We start from the raw sequence: 17,550 nt of genomic DNA, 5'->3' as shown, positions 1-17,550 counted from the left end.
GGCGACGCGGCTGGGGGCGGGGCCGCGCGGGGCCGCGCCGGCTGCTTCTCTGCGCTCGGGGGCGCGCGGCGCGGGCCGGCGGGGCTGAGGGACGAGGACGAGGGACGAGGGACGAGGGACGAGGGACGAGGGACGAGGCCGCGGCCGGGCGCGAACGCCGCGGGGACCGGGGCCGCGAGCTGCGGCGTGGAGGCGGGGGGCGGGGCGTCGCTCGGCTCGGCTCGGCTCGGCTCGGCTCCCAGGCGGGGCGCTGCGGGCGGCGGGGAGCGGGCGCGGGGCGCGGGGGGCGCGGGGGGCGCGGGGGGCGCGGCGCCCACTTGACGGCCGGCGGCGCCCGAGGCCCTCGGCATGTTCCGCGAGGCGAGGGCTCTCCTCCCGCCCGTGGGCTGAGGCGGCGGCGGCGGCGGCGGCGGCGGCGGCGGCGGCGGCCAGAAGAAGCGACATGCACCTGCCCGGCGCGGCTTAGAGGACGCGGCAGGCGGGGAGTCCCGGCCGCCCGGCCGCCCGGCCGCGGGGGGTGCTGGCTTCGCCCGAGCCGGAGCGGCGGGGTGGGCGCCCCGACATGGCGGCCCGGAGCGCCCCGAACTGCCACCTGCGGCTCGAGTGGGTGTACGGCTACCGGGGCCACCAGTGCCGCAACAACCTCTACTACACGGCGGCCAAGGAGATCGTGTACTTCGTGGCGGGCGTCGGCGTGGTGTACAGCCCGCGGGAGCACCGGCAGAAGTTCTACCGGGGCCACAGCGACGACATCATCAGGTACGCGCGGCGGCGGCGGGGGCGGCGGCGGCGGGGGCGGGGGCGGCTCGCGGGGGCGCGGCCTGCGGGGGCGGCGGGGGCGGCGGGGACCGCGGGGGCCTCGGCCCACACGGCGCCCGCCCGCCCGCCCGCGTCGGGTCCCGGAGCCGCCCTGGCGCCACCCGCGGGGTCTCAGGGCTTCGCACCCCTCGCTCGCTCTTCACATCCGCGGCGCCCGGCGCGGAGGTCCCCTCGGTAGCAGTTTCCGCCCCTAAACCCCGCCGCAGATTCTCGCCCAGCGAGCTGAGCTCTTCACGGCGGCCGGGAGCGGGCGGCCCTTCCACCTAATAGGAGGCCGAGGAAAGCCCCGCAGGCTGGAGGCCCTCGAGTATAGGTCCCGGGGAGCGCGCTCGCTTCGCCGCCGGAGGAACGAGTTCAGGTTTCACCGCCTCCCGTGGCGCGGCGCGGCGCGGCGCGAGGGGAGGAAACCCCGGCCGCCCTCGGGCGACTCCTTGGAAATCAAAAATCTGGTAGGGTCTCACGCTGAGGAGGCGGCCGAAAACGATTCCACCGATTTCCGATTCTCTCGTGTTCTCTACTCCTAAGTAAGTTGGGTTTTATGGGTCTTACTTAAGTTATTATTATTTTGCATTTTAATTCTTCTTCAGGCGTTATCGTAAAATTGGTGTCAGTGCTTGTTTACCTTTTAGTGAGCGGTGTGTTTGAACAGTGATTTCCAATCAGTGTCCCTGCAGAACTTTTTTATTTTTTTTTTTAAGATTTTTATTTATTTATGAGAGACACACACACACACAGAGAGAGAGAGAGAGAGAGAGGCAGAGACACAGGCAGAGGGAGAAGCAGGCTCCATGCAGGGAGCACGACGCGGGACTCGATCTCGGGTCTCCAGGATCACACCCTGGGCCAAAGGCAGGCGCTAAACCGCTGGACCACCCAGGGATTCCCCAGCAGAACTTTTTTTTTTTTTTTTCTTTTTCTTTCTTTTTTTTCTTTGACAAAGTTAAAAGCCGCAGCAATTATTCTAGGCCACCGATTATACTTCAAACACAACATTGTTGTCCTTGGCAGAAGGAGACTGGATTCAAAAACATTTTGAGAATGTGTGTGTGCTGCTTCTGTTTTGTTGTTGTGTTGTTTTGTTTTTTAACAGATTCCATGATTTGACTTGGTTGCTCAGTTTTACTCCCTTATTTATGGTCCACCAGATTCAAATTGGGCACTTCAAGTCCAGTATCTTGGTTTGATATCTTGTAGGCAAGATGCTCTGGTGCTTGAATTCTGTAAATAACAAAGTTGTTCTTCTCGTTGGCATCTCTGTACAGCTGTGGTCCCCCTAAGAAGGAAAAGGAGACCTAAAGGTAGAGCAAGACGGAGTTAAAGATAAGGAGACCACAATTTGAGATTATGGAATAGGAAATGAAGTGGTGTTTTTGTTCATTGGTTGTTACTCACCCCAAGAGTAGAACTTACCCCGTCCTTTGTCTTTTTGCTTAATCGTTTCCAGTTTTTCTTTTCCTTGTGTTAGGTCTCCTATGGTACAGAGAACTGTAGTTTTTACTTAGTTGAAGCTGCCTTGACTGAAGCCTTCTTCCAGATACTCAGTTTGCTGGATTGAGTTCAGTAGGTGGGGTAGACTGAAGGATTTTGAAGTCTTCTCGTGGTGCATTTGTATTTGTTTTTACCCCTCAGTAATTGAGAGCAGAAACTAGATATGATTTATTTGATGGGGTAAATTATGTTTTGTTCTTCCAGCAGCAGTTAAAGCTATATTATATGTCACACTGCTTGAATTTTTGTAATTGTGTTTCAGTAAATGGTAAGGAAAGTAATGCTTTTGTCTTCTTTTGGTGTATATAGTTGCACAGCCCATATATATGTCTCAAAATGACAAACTAATTTTTGCCATAATTGGATACATGCTTACGATTTTATGCAAGTGATTCATCCTTAAAATAATTTATAACAAAAAGGTTTCCCAAAAAATTGGAATGGGGTAGTGAAATATGAATCACGTAGCATCATGAAACTGGTGGCAAATATTTAATACTGTACTGCGATTATAACTTAAAAATCAGTGAAAGGGCCCTGGAAATTTTAATTCAAACAGTAATGATACAGATCATTCTTGTTTGTGAAATAGATCAGATTTGCAAGCCTTTCAATTTTTTTCAACTCAGTGTTTGAAATGTAAGTATAGAAACTACTCCGGGAACTTTTCAATTATATCACAGCAAAAAATGTAATACTCATAAATGTGATATGTGGTGGAAAACAATGTTGATGTAATGTTAACTTTAGTAATAAAAAGTCAACACTGGTTTTATCATGTTTTGTTTCCATATTTGATTGAAAATTACATTGATTTTATTGGTCAAATGACTTAGTCTGGGGCTAAGATTATTCCAGAATGAGCAGATGGTTGTCCTTAGGTTTTGAAAATATAAATACTATATTGATTGTAAAGACTGAATCATGACCAGTCTGTCATTTGCTTACCAGTTCTTCTATCATCTTACTACATCTAGTATGACACTACTAGGGGCCACCTGACTTGTCTTATCATTTTATCTTCATTGCTTGTAGTTGTCTTCTTTTTGCCACATATCTATATATACTTCTCTAGTAATTTATCCTTTAATTATATTTATTGCAGTACTACAGATTTATGTAGAAATTTGTTTCAGTGTCAAAAATAATACAGGAATTTTAGGATCAATATTTTTTTCCTGTGTCTCCAGTTACACTGATAAAATTCTCCAGCTATTAAGTGTTTATTACAGGTATAAATTATAAAATAAATTATAAAATTCTAGACTACCAGTTTTAGCACAAGATGTACATCTATGGCTTGGTGTATATTTTAAAACTTTTCCCAATTGTCTTTCCAAAGGATACAATAACTTGAAATTTTCTTTTCTTTTTCTCTTCTTTTTCTTTTCTCTTCTTTTCTCTTCTTTTCTCTTCTTTTCTCTTCTTTTCTCTTCTTTTCTCTTCTTTTCTCTTCTTTTCTCTTCTCCTCTCCTCTCCTCTCCTCTCCTCTCCTCTCCTCTCCTCTCCTCTCCTCTCCTCTCCTCTCCTCTCCTCTCCTCTCTTTTCTTTTCTTTTCTTTTCTTTTCTTTTCTTTTCTTTTCTTTTCTTTTCTTTTCTTTTCTTTTCTTTTCTTTTCTTTTCTTTTCTTTTCTTGACTCCACACTAGGTGGGGCTTGAACTCAACCCTCAGATCAAGACCTGTGCTAAGATCAAGACCTTAACTGAGGCACCTGGGTGGCTCAGTGGTTGAGCATCTGCCTTTGGCTCAGGGTGTGATCCTAGGGCCCCGGATCAAGTCCCACATCAGGTTCCCTGCAGGGAGCCTGCTTCTCCCTCTGCCTACATCTCTTTCTCTGTGTGTCTCTTATGAATAAATAAATAAAATCTTAAAAAAAAAAAAAAAGATCTGAGCTAAGATCAAGAGTTGGACACTTAACTAAGCCACCCAAGCACCTTTAAAATCTATTTTTCTGGTTACTTCCTAACACTTTTTTGTCAGGTTCTTTCTTGAAGTGGTGAATATTGCCATTTTCAAATCATTTGTCACCAGTGAAGACCATTGATGGGCTAGAGTTAGCTTAGTGGTACTTACCTCTGGTTTTCTTACATAAGTGAACTTCCACTTTGAACTGCCTCTGCCCATTGCTTATTTTCTAGGTACAGAATTGAAATTATTTATTTTTTTTTAAGATTTTATTTATTTATTCATGAGAAACACAGAGAGAGAGGCAGAGACACAAGCAGAGGGAGAAGCAGTCTCCATGCAGAGAGCCCGACGTGGGACTCGATCCCAGGTCTCCAGGATCACACCCTGGGCTGAAGTCATCGCTAAACCGCTAAGCCACCAGGGCTGCCTGAAAAAATTTTTTTAAAGATTTTAATTATTTGAGAAAGAGCGCCTATGTGTGGCAGGGGCCAGTGGGAAGGGCAGAGGAGAGGGACAAGCAGACTCCCCACTCACCAGAGGGCCCCACAGGAGCTCCATCCTGGGACTCTGAGATCAAGACCTAAGCTGAAATCTAGAGTTGGAAGCTTAACCAACTGAACTACCCAAATGCCCCCCTACCTTTTTTTCAACTTGGTGGATCTTACAATGTAGTAATGAGCCTAAATTACATAATGTGTCTGAAATACTTTGGGGAACATACCATATTATATGGTTGCAGGTTAGAATGATAATTATTCATAACTTCAAGATACTACTTTTTTTTTTCCTCTTTAGACAAAAGTATGATGACTGTTTTCTTCAGTTGTGGTAGGTGGTGTCTTTAAGTACAAAACTGATCAGTTGACCAGTAAAAACCTGGTGAGTGAGGAGAAGCCTGGCCTCCTGGCTTTCCTCCCCAGCAGTGGCTGAGCAGTAGACTGATGGATTCGGTGAGAAAAAGAAAACAAAAAACCGATCAAGCCTCACTATAATCTAGTAAAAGTGGTTTTTAATATCTCTATGGTACAGGAATTGAATGATACAAGTCAAATTGTGGTTGGAAAAACAGTTCAGGATGTCTGATGATTTTATGATGGATCAGTATTTTTTTGTGTTCATATGGGTTAAAGGTATAACTTTTTAAGGTTTGGAAGGAATTACTGCAAATCTACTTGTTGTCTAATGTCTTCAGATGTATGGGCAATGCTTCCATACCTGGCTGATCATCAAGATCATTTAAAGAGCTTTTTGCCAATTTTCTAGACATCTCCTCAGGTACACTAAGAATCCTTTAGGATTGGATTCTAGAGATTTTTTTTAAGTGCCCCAGATGATTCATTTTGGGAAGCACACTGCCACCCTGTATCCCAAAACACGCATGCTTGGAATTCTTAACATTAGCAGTCAGAGAAATGAATATAAACCCTCCCTTCAAACCTAATGCCGTAATTTTCTTAAGCACTGTGTAATTGCAAAAATATTAGAATATATATACATTTAGTAAAATGTGCATATATTTAGGTTACTAGAATTTGGTTAGCTTAACTTCCACAGACCATATAATGATTATATTCTGTAAGATTTCATCTTATGTGTCTGAATATCAAAATATTTATGGTTGTTTTACAAATACTGCATTGTATAAGGGATATAATTAAGAGATGTTTTCAGGGAAAGGTAGGAATTATCTGGAATAATAGTTCAAGTTGTCATAAATGTAAATTAAATGTATCTTTATTAAGGGAAAAGTCAAATTTTTAGATTTGCATTATAATAACTATAATGTCTCATTGAATATGCAGGGAACTAACAAAGTATACTTTGGTTATAAATGAAGGGAAACATGAAATAATAAATTCTTAGAACGATTAAGAACTTACTGTTCAAGGCCTTTTTGCACCTCAAAGAAATATATGTTTCTTCTGCTATCTGAAAGTAGCAAGTTCCCATGAAACTTTTTGTACACCAAAATGGTGTAAAGCATTTAATTAATAAATAAAACAGTTACAATTAATTTCTATGGAAAAATTTTTGTGCATACCTAGACCCAAAGATAACTCTCTTAGCTTTTCTGATACCTTAGGACACATCTTGCTAATAGATGTGCAAACTAAATTGAGATATAAAGCACAAATGCTCACAGACACAGTTCAAAGCTATGACAGCTTGATGCTGGGATGCTGAATGTAGTTCCAAGCAAGGAGCTTTGGCGGGGCCACTTGCTCCGTTTGGAGTGCATGCTTTGTAACAGCTTGCAGTAAAATGCTATTTTTGCTTTTCGACTTTTTTGTAAAAGCTAAATTCCTTTTCAGATTCTTTTCAGTTAGTGAAAACAGGTACTAATGTATGTCTTTTGTAAAAGTAAGGTGGTGTGACATGAACTTTCAAAAAATAGGAGATACCTATATTTATTGAGTATTAACTTTGTGTAAGGGTCCTGCCTTATATTCTGAGTTTAAGGACACAGTCAAGTAAAGAATTACTTAGGATACTGTGTGTACTAGAGGTAGCACTGATATACCTATAATCTTATATGTACATAGGGACATAACAGTTCAAATGATGTTTCTTAGTGAATATAATATCTAAATTGGGTCTTTAAGGAAAACAGGAGAAAATGTCTTCAAAAGAAATGAGTGAGAGTAATAGCATCTTGGGAAGGTATAGAATCATATGTGGTTTCATGTTAAGAGAGAATATTTGGAGGAGTTATTTTTACTCATCCTCTTCAGTTCTTTTTTTTTTTTTAAGGATTTATTTATCCATTTTAGAGAGAGAGCACAGAAACAGGAGGGAGAGGAAGAATCCCAAGCAGACTGTGCTGAGCAGGGCTCAGTCCCATGATTCTGAGATCATGACCTGATCTGAAACCAAGAGTCAGATGCTAAATCAACTGAGCCACCCAGGTGCCTCTTTTTCTCCCTTTCAGTCCTTTCTGTTTCTGTTTCTTCAGCCTTTCTGTTTCACCATAGCGACTCTTGTCAAGGTCACCAATGATCTCCACATTACCATATCCATTGGCCAACTCTGTTTTCATCTTTTTTGATTTATCATCATCTGCCACAGTTGGTCACTCTCACCTTCTTAAGACACTTTCTTCAGTGGCATTTGGGACACATCTTAGCATAGAAATAGGTATTTCTTGGTTTATGTATTCTTTCAGCAAATATTTATTGAGTATCTATTATTTACTAGGGGCTATTCTTAGCATTGGAGATAGATACAGCAGTGAATCAAACATGAAATTCTCTACCCTCATGGAATTTATATCTACTTGGGGGAGTTGTAGAATAAACAAATATATTATCTGGTGTATATATATATACACACATATAGAGTATGTATAGTATACGGTATTTATATTTATATATATATGCAGTGGACCTTTGAACAATGCAGGGGTTGGGGTGCTGATTCTCCTATACAGTTGAAAATCTGCATATAACTTGACTCCCTCAAAAGGTAAGTACTAACAGCCTGCTATTGACCAGAAACCTTACCAATACTGTAAATAGTTAACACACATTTTGTATGTCGTATTTTATACTGTATTCTTACAATAAGGTAAACTAAGAGAAAAAGGTTATTAAGAAAATTCTAAGGAAAAAATCCTAAGAAAGAGTAAATACATTTATGGTACCATAGTATACTGATTTTTAAAAATCTGCATATAAGTTGATCTGAGTTCAAGGCCCAACTATATATATTGTGTAGAAGGGCTTAAAAAACAACAACAACAAAAAGAAAGTGAGGCAGAGACTAGAGACTCTTGGGAAGAGTTTAGAGAGAGGTAGCCAGGAAGGCCTCACTGTAAAGTATAAAGGTAACACTAAAGTAGATTTGGAGATAAGGGAATGTGCTGCTGTGTGTTTATTATAAAGGAAGGACATTTCAGGCAAAGGAACTATCATATGCAAAAGCCCTGAGGTGGGATGCCTCATGTGTGTGAGGCAAAGTAAGAAAGTTAGTGTGGCTGGAGTGCAATGCATTTGGGTGATATTAGTAAGAAATGAGGTCTGCTGAAGTGATGGTGGTAGGACAGATTGCATAGGACTTTTTGGGCTGGGAGGATTTTATTTTATCCTTCCTATTTGATTATTGGAAGTTATTGGAACACTTTAACCAAGTTAGAGACATAATTTGACTTAAGGGTTTAACAAGGTCACTCTGGCTTCGATGTTGAGAACAGACTGAGGGAGAGGGGCAGGGTGGAAGAAGAGAGGCTACTTAGAAGACTGTAGCATTATTCTAGCCAAGAGATATGTGTGGCTTGGACCAGAATGTAACAGTGCTAATAGTGAGGAAGGGTCAGATATAGAGGCAACATGATTTGCTGATGGATCAGATATAACTTGCGACAGAAAAGAAAGATCAATGATGATTGTGGTTTGGGCTGAAACAACAGAAAGAATGGAATTGCTAATTACTGAATTGGGAACGACTGTGGGAAGGGTAAATTTTCTCTTTTGGGAGCAAAGAAAGATCATGAGCTTTGTTTTAGAAGTGTTCCATATGAGATACTACTAGTCAAATAGAGTTGTAAATTAGCAGTTGAACATATGTGTCTATAATTCAGGGGAGAAGTCTAAGCTGCTATAAATTGAAGTGTCATTATTATATAGATAATATTTAATAAAGCCATGAACCTAAATGAGATCACTGAGGGAGTAGATGGAGAAAGGATCTAAAAAATGAATTTCTGTGGCACTCTGACATTTAAATGTATAATTTGAAAAAGAACTGATAAAAAATGTGACCAGAGAGGCAGGAGGAAAACCAAGAAAATGTGCGGTTATGGAAGTCAGTGAAAAGAGTATATTAGGAGAAGGAAGTGATCAGCTATAGCAAGTAGGGTGAGGAATTCTTCACCTTAGTGGAGATGTTAGCTATTTTATAATAATTGCATTGTAACCAGAAGACTTTCCAGGGGACTGTGTATGTCCAGGTGATCACTGATGGTCACTGGAACAGGGATAAGCAGGAAGAAGTCAAAATGAGTCACTTCATTATTAGTATACAAAACTGGCCTTCTTTAGGATTTTTCCAGCAGCTTCTAGTTTGTGCGATAACTGACACATGACTGGCAGCTCCAACTCGTTGCTACTCAAAGGTGTGGGCCTCAGACCAGCTTCAGCATCACCTGGGAGCTCATTAGAAATGCAGGTCTCTAGATGCTTGGGTGGCTCAGTCCTTTAAATCTCTGCCTCTTGATTTTCTGCTCAGATCATGATCTCAGGGTCATGGAATGGAGCCCTGTGTCAGGCTCTGTGCTCAGCAGGGAGTCTGCGTCACTCCTTCTCTCTTTCTCTGCTTCTACCCACCCCGCCTCCCATTTGTGCATGCTCTCTCTCTCAAATAAATAAATCTTAAAAAAAATGCAGATCTCAAACTTCACCCCAGACCTACTAAATTAGACTATTTTAACATTCTCAGATCATTAGTAAACATATTAAAATTTGAAAAGCATGCTCTAGATTAGTGGTTTTCAAAGTGTGTTCCTTGAATCAGCAGCACAGCATCACCTGGAAACTTGTTAGAACTACAAATTTTCAGGCTTTGCCCCAGACCTAATCAGAAACTGTAGGTATAGGTAAGACCCAGCAATCCATTTTAATCACCTTCAGGTGACAGTGATACAGTCTAAAGTTTGAAAACTTCTCAACCCCGGCTACATATTAGAATCACTTGGACAGTTAAAGCAAACATTAACAAAACCACCAGTGGCTGAATCTTCATCTCTGGAAATTCTGATTTATTTTGTTTAGGGTAGGTCTCAAGTATAGTTTCTTTGTTGTTTGCTTGTGATTTAAAATTTTAAGCTTCCTAGATGATTCTAATGCAGCTGAGGTTAAAAACCACTGCTGTAAACATAGCAGTAATCCACATTTAGCTGGTGGGCTAGGACGTCAACCTGAAAAAAAACTCAGAGCCTGGTCAAATTTATTAATTTACTATTATGCATTATACAACGATATGGATAATTTGCTAAGTTATTGAGATCCCTTTAAAAACTTTTGACCTGGGCAGCCCGGGAGGCTCAGCAGTTTAGTGCGGCCTTCGGCCCAAGGTGTGATCCTGGAGTCCTGGGATTGAGTCCCATGTCGGGCTCCCTGCATGGAGCCTGTTTCTCCCTCTGCTTGTGTGATCCTGGAGTCCTGGGATTGAGTCCCATGTCGGGCTCCCTGCATGGAGCCTGTTTCTCCCTCTGCTTGTGTCTCTGCCTCTCTCTCTCTCCTCTCTGTGTTTCTCATGAATAAATAAATAAATAAATAAATAAATAAATAATCTTAAAAAAAAAAAAAAAACTTTCGACCTTTTACCTAAGGTCCTCCCATGCTAGATAGCATAAATCTCCATGTTTGGAGGTAACAACAAAGCAATCCTCAGTATGGTTTTCTGTGGGTGGATCTGCTCAGTATCATCAAGGATTTGAACCACTGAAACGAAAGATATCATGCATCATCAGTCCAGAAAAATGCTCACTCGGGACCTAAATATTTCACTTAATGGGCAAAATTATGTGCATCCTGGATGGTATCAAGTAAGGGATAACCCAGTGCCCCAGGTGATGATTTCAACACACTCAAGAAATAGTGGCGGTGGGATTGCCTAAATAATTTGGACCATGGAAAGCCCAAGATCGTACATTAATAAATTCCATTTAGAGCCAGAGTCTGCACTCAGATATAGACCAAATATGTTAATATTTGATAAGGAACATAAATATATTAAAAGAACAGGTCATCCCCACCCTATGAAATTCTAAAGTGGATGTGTTTGCATGGACAGTTCAGACAGCACACTAAGTTCATGTCCAGTCAGAGAAGGTAGCTGAGATGCTGTGTTTTGTAGGGCTGTTACCACATGTTGCCAATACCCAAGGATAAAGCAACCACTAACAGCCAGACTGACTTCAGTCCTAAAGGCCAGCAAGTTCTCCATTGTGTCTCAGTATGGATCAGTATTCTGAGGCAGCATAGCACTGGCATGGGATTACACCTAACCAGCATAAACAAGCTGCTTTGGATACAATAGTATTTATTTTTTAATATGTATTTTTAATACTATTTTTAATTTAGATTCAATTAGCTGACGTATAATACATTATTAGTTTCAGATGTAGTTTTCAGTAATTCATCAGTTGTGTATCTAATCTAATTATAAGTGGTACATGGCATCACCATGTTGGCCAAAAACACCAAGAACTGGTACAAAGGCCTTAATAGCTCTTGCATTTCCTATCTAAAGTATTACCCTCGTTGGCCAATGTAATTTAAGGGTGGATTGGGTTGTTAAAAGGTCACATAAGACCCATTTTAAGACACTGGCATGCATATCTATCTGAAGTAGTAAGCATAGGGGAAAAACACTAACTCCTAAATGTTGGTCAATTACTGGAATGAGGGGATAGGCATGACCAAAGATGGACATTGCACCCTGGATCTAGCTTTTTTTGGAGTCCATAGGCAGGCTCATTTCATAACACCACAAAATTCTTAATTTTTTTTCTTCTGGGATGGGCAGCTCATAACGCTGGATTGGCAAACAAGATTGTGATTGTAGGAGTTGTTAACTCAGATTTCACTCTAAAAATTACCTTTTTCTTCATAGTTAGGAGGAGAATACCTGATTTTACTTTAATCCAGAGGCTGGGGAATAAGGGATAAGGCAGAGAGTTTGGATGAGAACTGAGAATTCTGGATTGTATCATTACCACAGTATGAATGATATCAACCTCTTGATGGAGCCTAAGAAAATGAAAGGTCATTGTCATGGTGCTAGAAGCATGGGATGTGGCATAACAGGGAACACCCAATTGAAATTAAAGATCCAGAAATAAATTGATGGCAAGAGAAGTGTACATAGATTTCCCAAATCAATTAGATGAGCTAAATGTGCAGTCACCTTGTCAAGGAAATCCTGCTGCTCTTCCTATGAATCATGTACCTACTTCACCTCCTGATGTAGAGGACATCCATTCTTTGCCCCAAATCCATTGGAAGCTCTTTTCATCACTGTGGGAGGACTCTTTTTCTTGGTCAGGAGATATACAGTACTAGACACCACTGCCTCTATTGTGGAAGCTCTCATTGCATATCCAATTAAGTCTTTGGAGCATAATTGCAGTTGCCACAGACAGTCACTCTAACGAGTTTTGTAGTTTTTACTTGACGTTGCTCGTGGTTTTATTTATTTATTTATTATTTATTTTATTTATTTTTTTTAAAGATTTTATTTATTCATAGAGACAGAGAGAGAGAGAGGCAGAGACGCAGAGGGAGAAGCAGGCATCTTCTGCCTGACGTGGGACTCGATCCAGGGTCTCCAGGATCACGCCCTGGGCTGCAGGCGGCGCTAAACCGCTGCGCCACGGGGGCTGCCCTCGTGGTATTATTTAAATTAGCAACAAGGTGATGATGTAACCAAGTCTAGCCACCTCAGAGTCCGTATCTTTGCAGATGGTTGACTGGGGAGCTGGGTATAAATTCCCAACCAGAAATGGAAAGTGAAGGGCCATTCTAAGGCTTGGCAACATAGGTGATAACTAACGACAGAATCTACAGACTAGTCATCATTACTTGGTTGCAGTGTGACTTTTCTAATTAATAGTTAACCTGTGGACAATGTATTTAACACATAAAACACTACAGAAGGTGGCACTACTAGCATGGTAAGAATGTTACCTGTCACCTTAATGTTAGATTCAGATGATATGCACTTGCAAAGGGCATCTTTTGTAACCATGAAGAGACTACATAGGGGTCTGAGGTTGCCATAATGAGTATGAGAGGCTTTATAGCCCCCCCACCAAAAGTAGTTGTTATATTTTTTAAATTAGTGATATATACTATAGACTACAATTATAGAAAATTGAAAGCTTTAGAAAAATATTTACCCATGATCTTACAATCTGTGGAGATACTACTATTGTGGTTTTTAAAAAACATTTTTAAAAGATATTTATTTATTTATTTATTTATTTATTTATTTATTTATTTATTTATTTGAGAGAGAGAGAGAGCATGAAAGAGGGAGATCAAAAGCAGGGGAGAGGTAGAGGGAGAAGCAGACTCTCCACTGAGCAGGGAGCCTGATGCAAGACTTGGTCCCAGGAGCCTGGGATCATGACCTGAGCCAAAGGCAGACACTTAATAGACTGAGCCACCCAGGCACCCTGCTATTGTGTTTTAGACATTTCCTTTTAAGCATTTTCTTTTCTTTTCTTTTCTTTCTTTTCTTTTCTTTTCTTGTCTTGTCTTTCTTTTCTTTTTTCTCTCCCTCTCTTTTCTTTTCTTTTCTCTCCCTCTCTTTTTCTTCTTTTCTCTTTTCTTTTCTTTTCTTTTCTTTTCTTTTCTTTTCTTTTCTTTTCTTTTCTTTTCTTTTCTTTTCTTTTCTTTTCTTTCTTTCTTTCTTTTTCTTGTTTTTTAAAGCTCTGTGCTCAATGTGGGACCTGAATTCATGACCCTGAGATCAAGAGTCACATGCTGTATTGACTGAGCCAAACAGGGGTCCCTCTTTTTAAGCCTTTTTGATACATGTATCGAAAGTCTTTTTTAATACATGTATTAAAAGTCTTTTTTTTTTTTAAGTTTTAAGTTTACACCAAAATTGAGAGGCAGGTATAGATTTCCCATATACCCTCAGCCCCACACATGCATAGCCTCCCCATTATCAACATCACTCATAAGTGATGAGTACACTTTTTACCAAGGATGAACCTGCATTAACACATAATCACTCAAAATCCATAGTTCACCTTAGGGTTCACTCTTGGTGTTATATATTCTGTGGGTTTGGACAAATGTACAGTGACATATGTCTATCGTTATATAGAGTATTTTCACTGACCTAAAAGTCCTCTGTGCTCTGTCTGTTTACTTCACTTCCTGACTTCCTTCCCGCCCCCCCAAGCTGATAGTCTTACCATCTCCATAGTTTTTGCCTTTTCCAGAATGTCCTGTAGTTGGAATAATACAATATGTAATCTTTTCAGATGGACTTCTTTCACTTAATTTGCATTTAAGTTTCCTCCATGTGTTTTCTTGGCTTGATAGCTCATTCCCTTTTAGTGCTAAATAATATTTCATTGTCTGAATGTACCAAGTTCACTTATACATTCACCTACTGAAGGACATCTTGGTTGCTTCCAAGTTTTGGCAATAATGAATTAAAGCCCTTATAAACCTCTTTGTGCAGGTTTTTGGTAGACAGAAGTTTTTAACTCCTTTGAGTAAATACCAAAGAACACAATTGCTGGATTGTATGGTAACAGTGTGTTTAGTTTTATAAGAATCCACCAAACTGTCTTCCAAAGTGGCTATACCATTTTGCATTCCCACCAGCAATGTATGAAAGTGTCTTTTGCTCATCCTTGTCAGCATTTGGCATTGTCAGTGTTCTGGATTTTGGCCATTCTAATAGGCATGTAGTGATATCTTGTTGTGATTTGCATTTCCCTGCTTCATATGATGTGAAGCATCTTTTCATATGCTTATTTGCTATCTGTATGTCTTTGATGAGGGGGTCTGTTAAGATCTTTGGCCTAATTTGTAAATGAGTTGCTTTCTTATTGTTGAGTTTTAAGAGGTCTTTGTATGTTTTGGATAACAGTTTTTTATTAGATGTGTCTTTTGCAAATGTTTTCTCCCAGTCTTTGGCTTGTCTTCAAACGTTCTTGATGTTGTCTTTCATAGAGCAGAAACTTTATTTTAATGAAGTCCAGTTTATCAATTATTTCTTGCATGTATCGTGTGTTTGGTGTTGTATCTAAAAAGACACTACCATACCTAGGTATTTCCCTATGTTGTCTTTTAGGAATTTTATAGTTTTTTGTTTTATCTTTAGGTCCATTATACATTTTGAGTTAACTTTTTGTGAAGGGTTGTAAGGTCTGTGTTTAGAATCACTTTTTGCATGTGGTTGTCCAGTTCTAGCACTATTTGTTGAATAGGAGACTATTTTTGTTCCATTTTATTGCTTTTGCTCCTTTGTCAAATATCAGTTGATTATTTCATGGGGGTCTGTTTCTGAACTCTTTCATCTGTGTTGTTGAGTTCTACTATATGTTCCGCAATATACTAGGCAATATATAGAATACAACTTAACTGTAATATTGACTCCAAGAACAACTAGAAAAACACCCATGCTTTCTTTCTCATTAAGAAAATTGGAACCAGCCTGGACTCAGATTCCAGAAGCCTAGGGTGTAATGTAAAATAAGTTCCAAGGCCTACAGCTCTTGCATTCAGATTCCACCAGTGCAACTATTTATTTCCAGTATCCCTTTCAGATCCATGACAAGGATATCCTAGCAGAGAAAGAACACCAAAATTGGGAGTCAGACAGCTTGGGTTCTAGTTCTCACTGTAATTAACGAGTAGGGAAACATTAACCAGAAGAAATTAAAGTTGGAGAACTTGCTACGAGTTCACACTATTTGTTGGCAGTTGCACAGCCTGGGTTAAAGAACGTTAACACAGTGGAGCCATGTGTTTTTTATTTGCTTACCCGGTGTGCCCAGCTCAGCCCTAAGCCTGGCCCTGGCAAACAGACTTGTGGGGTGACTTTATCTCAATATAGACTTCTAGTAATAAAGAAGATAGTTCACGTTTTTGTCAGTTCCTATGTTATTTGGTCCGAGATGAAAGTGCCTACAGCTATGAGTAGAAATAAATTTTGAGTAGTTTGTCATTTACAGAGTCTTTATTCCTTAATACTATACCCCAGGTAATAAATCTTTGTGAGGAAGGGAAATTTTAGTTAGTTGCTTAGTAATGCTAATGAATTTGATTACTTGGAAATCAATATGGGGGTGTTGGTAGAAATGAGTCGTGATTATGATAGATATTCCAGAATAAATCTACACTGTCACTTAAAAAAAAAGGAAAAAGAATATTGGAGCCATCAGAACTTTCAGATTTCACCTACATATCAGCAGTACATCCAGCTCCCATCTAATATTAATCCTTCCTATCTAATATTAATCCTTCCGTGTGTGCATGAGATCTTGCCCTTTTTTGCCTGCTCCAGAGATTCTCCTCATTCACCTATATCAATATTTTTGATAATTCTTCTAGATGATTCCTATTAGCATATAAAATATGCTCAGAAGACAGCCTTTTCAAGAAATGTTTTTAAAAACAACCGAATATCCATATGGAGAAGAAAATGAACTCCAACTATATCTCACTATATACAAACTTTAACTCAAATTGGGTCATATATCTTAAATATCAAAGATAACACTAAAATTTCTATTAAAAATATAGGAAACAGGGCATAAAATAGATGACTTATGAAAAGGAAATTATAAATTGAACGTCAATAAAATTAAAACTTCTCAAACTTCCAGGTTACTGAAGACAGTGGTGGGTGTGTTGTAAGTGATCTTCCAAAGTCTCTTTCCCAAACAATGCAAAATCACTTCACAAATATGAAATTTATGTGCAAAGCCTTAGCCTTACCATTACTTAAACAGAGAATAGCAAGACTATACGATAACTTTAAGTAAAAAGAGAAAAATTCTACCTACAGTTTTGCAAGCTCTTTCTTCTATCACTGAGCTTTGCAGGGAGCAACTTAACCTAAAAAAACAAAAACAAAAACAAAAACAAACAAACAAAAAAACATAAAAACAGTATCTTGACTGAATACTGTGAGGATAAAGACAAAAAACCTGATAGATAATGGTATAATCTAGTTAGTAAAATTGTTTCTCACAGGGCTAGCAATTCTGAAACAACTTTGTATATATTACACTTAAATAAGTAAATAGGCTTTAGATCATGAAAGGCTAATTTTCACTCTTGAAGAAGTTATACATAAAGGAAGAAGTTCTCAGTGAACCTTGTGGTTTTAGATTAGAATCAGAGGTATCAATATGAATTAATGATTTTTAGATAGATATACACATAGACACAGAGTATAGATTTGTGTATATAATGGGTTAGTATACAAACATAGATTTCCTAGTTCTGTCTATAGTCTAGAAGGAATAACACTCCAGTAACAATGACCACATTGACTCCCCAGATCTTGTTCTCTAAATGCCATTCTCCAATAAAAGAAACTAGGGCTTCCTAGAAAAGCAGTTAATTACAGGACTGCAGCAGGAAGAGTACTAGATGAGCCTTGAATATATTGTGGTGCCTCAAAGTAGGTAAATGCAGAAGAGATGGTGGCTTGTTGAAAAAATAAGGGAGCCAACCTGAAGGATCTCCTGAAGGTCAAAGATGGAACATTTGAACTATAAGATAAATAATTATAGTATTGAATTTTAACCCATAGTATAAAACAGGAATTATCAAAACAACAGACTGTGGGCCACCTATTTT

General features: G+C 40.0%; 1 protein-coding gene across 12 annotated transcripts in view; it reads left to right on the top strand.

The window, feature by feature from the left end:
• The first annotated feature begins 510 nt into the window (after positions 1-510).
• EML5 (EMAP like 5) overlaps positions 511-17,550 on the top strand; it is a 182,900-nt gene continuing 165,860 nt past the window's right edge. For 6 of the 12 annotated variants that reach the window (XR_012037050.1, XM_072839627.1, XM_072839626.1 and 3 more), the window contains exon 1: positions 517-759. Coding sequence is in view for 8 of the 12 variants with exons in the window: in XM_072839627.1 (XP_072695728.1) it covers positions 563-759 (197 nt within the window). In the remaining 4 variants the exon portion in view is untranslated. Of the gene's footprint in view, positions 760-877; positions 1,344-17,550 lie in introns of those variants that run through there. The other 6 variants (XR_012037052.1, XM_072839631.1, XR_012037051.1 and 3 more) reach the window with 4 other exon arrangements.

Source organism: Canis lupus, chromosome 9, assembly GCF_048164855.1.
Source record: "Canis lupus baileyi chromosome 9, mCanLup2.hap1, whole genome shotgun sequence".
Taxonomy (NCBI): Eukaryota; Metazoa; Chordata; class Mammalia; order Carnivora; family Canidae; genus Canis; species Canis lupus.
Note: the sequence above shows the minus strand (reverse complement) of the source record. Positions and strands in the feature narration are given on the sequence as shown.